The sequence below is a fragment of the Monopterus albus genome, unplaced genomic scaffold (genome assembly GCF_001952655.1).
Source record: "Monopterus albus unplaced genomic scaffold, M_albus_1.0 scaffold454.1, whole genome shotgun sequence".
Classification (NCBI taxonomy): domain Eukaryota; kingdom Metazoa; phylum Chordata; class Actinopteri; order Synbranchiformes; family Synbranchidae; genus Monopterus; species Monopterus albus.
Genome location: NW_018128334.1, coordinates 26,133 through 27,133, shown reverse-complemented (window position 1 = coordinate 27,133; position 1,001 = coordinate 26,133). Strand labels below are relative to the sequence as shown.

Genomic DNA, 1,001 nt, shown 5'->3' with positions numbered 1-1,001 from the left:
CCCGCTCCTCCCGTGCCGGGCTCCAGTTCCCCGTGGGTCGTGTCCACAGGCTGCTACGCAAGGGGAACTATGCCGAGCGTGTCGGTGCTGGAGCCCCGGTCTACCTGGCGGCGGTGCTGGAGTACCTCACCGCTGAGATCCTGGAGCTGGCTGGTAACGCTGCCCGCGACAACAAGAAGACCAGGATCATCCCTCGCCACTTGCAGCTGGCCGTGCGCAACGACGAGGAGCTCAACAAGCTGTTGGGCGGTGTCACCATCGCTCAGGGCGGTGTGCTGCCTAACATCCAGGCTGTGCTGCTCCCCAAGAAGACCGACAAGCCCGCCAAGGCCAAGTAAACTCTGGGCTTTGCCTCAACTAAATCAACGGCTCTTTTAAGAGCCACGCACTCCTTCACAAAGAGCACATGTTTCTATTTGTTACAAAACATAACTGTAATGAGAAAAGTGAGCTGGGTTTCTGAAAAGATGTTTGTTAATTGAATTAAAACAATACTACTCAGTGCTTTGCCAGGTTGACTTGATTTTTATCTCTTTTCAGAAACCAAGAAGATGCAAAATGGCAATGTTTTAGGAGGAAAGATATACAGGTGCTGGTCATAAAATTAGAATATCATCTTCACTAATTCCATTCAAAAAGTGAAACTTGTATATTATATTCATTCATTACACACAGACTGATATATTTCAAGTGTTTATTTCTTTATAATATACAAGTTTCACTTTTTGAATGGAATTAATGAAATAAATCAACTTTTTGATGATATTCTAATTTTATGACCAGCACCTGTATGTAAAGACCACAATCCAAATTCAGCCGGGTTCAAAACGGGACTGGAGCCCAAAGTAAGTCCCTGAGGGTTCAAACTTTTCATTAATGAGAGAATAGTGCATGATACAGGACGATGGAGAGGTGGGTTCACAGTAGAGGTGGGTGATACTGTAAAATTTGGTATCGATCCGATACCAAGTAAATACAGGGCCAATATCACCGATACCGAT

The 1,001-nt window shown here is 45.3% G+C and overlaps 1 protein-coding gene across 1 annotated transcript; it reads left to right on the top strand.

The window, feature by feature from the left end:
- Window positions 1-2: 2 nt before the first annotated feature.
- On the top strand, window positions 3-449 carry LOC109952314 (histone H2A-like; the record flags this gene model as incomplete). The annotated part of the gene is made up of 1 exon (XM_020587336.1): window positions 3-449. A coding segment is annotated over one exon (336 nt), but the record flags the coding sequence as incomplete, so codon positions are not given.
- Between the last annotated feature and the right edge of the window lie 552 nt (window positions 450-1,001).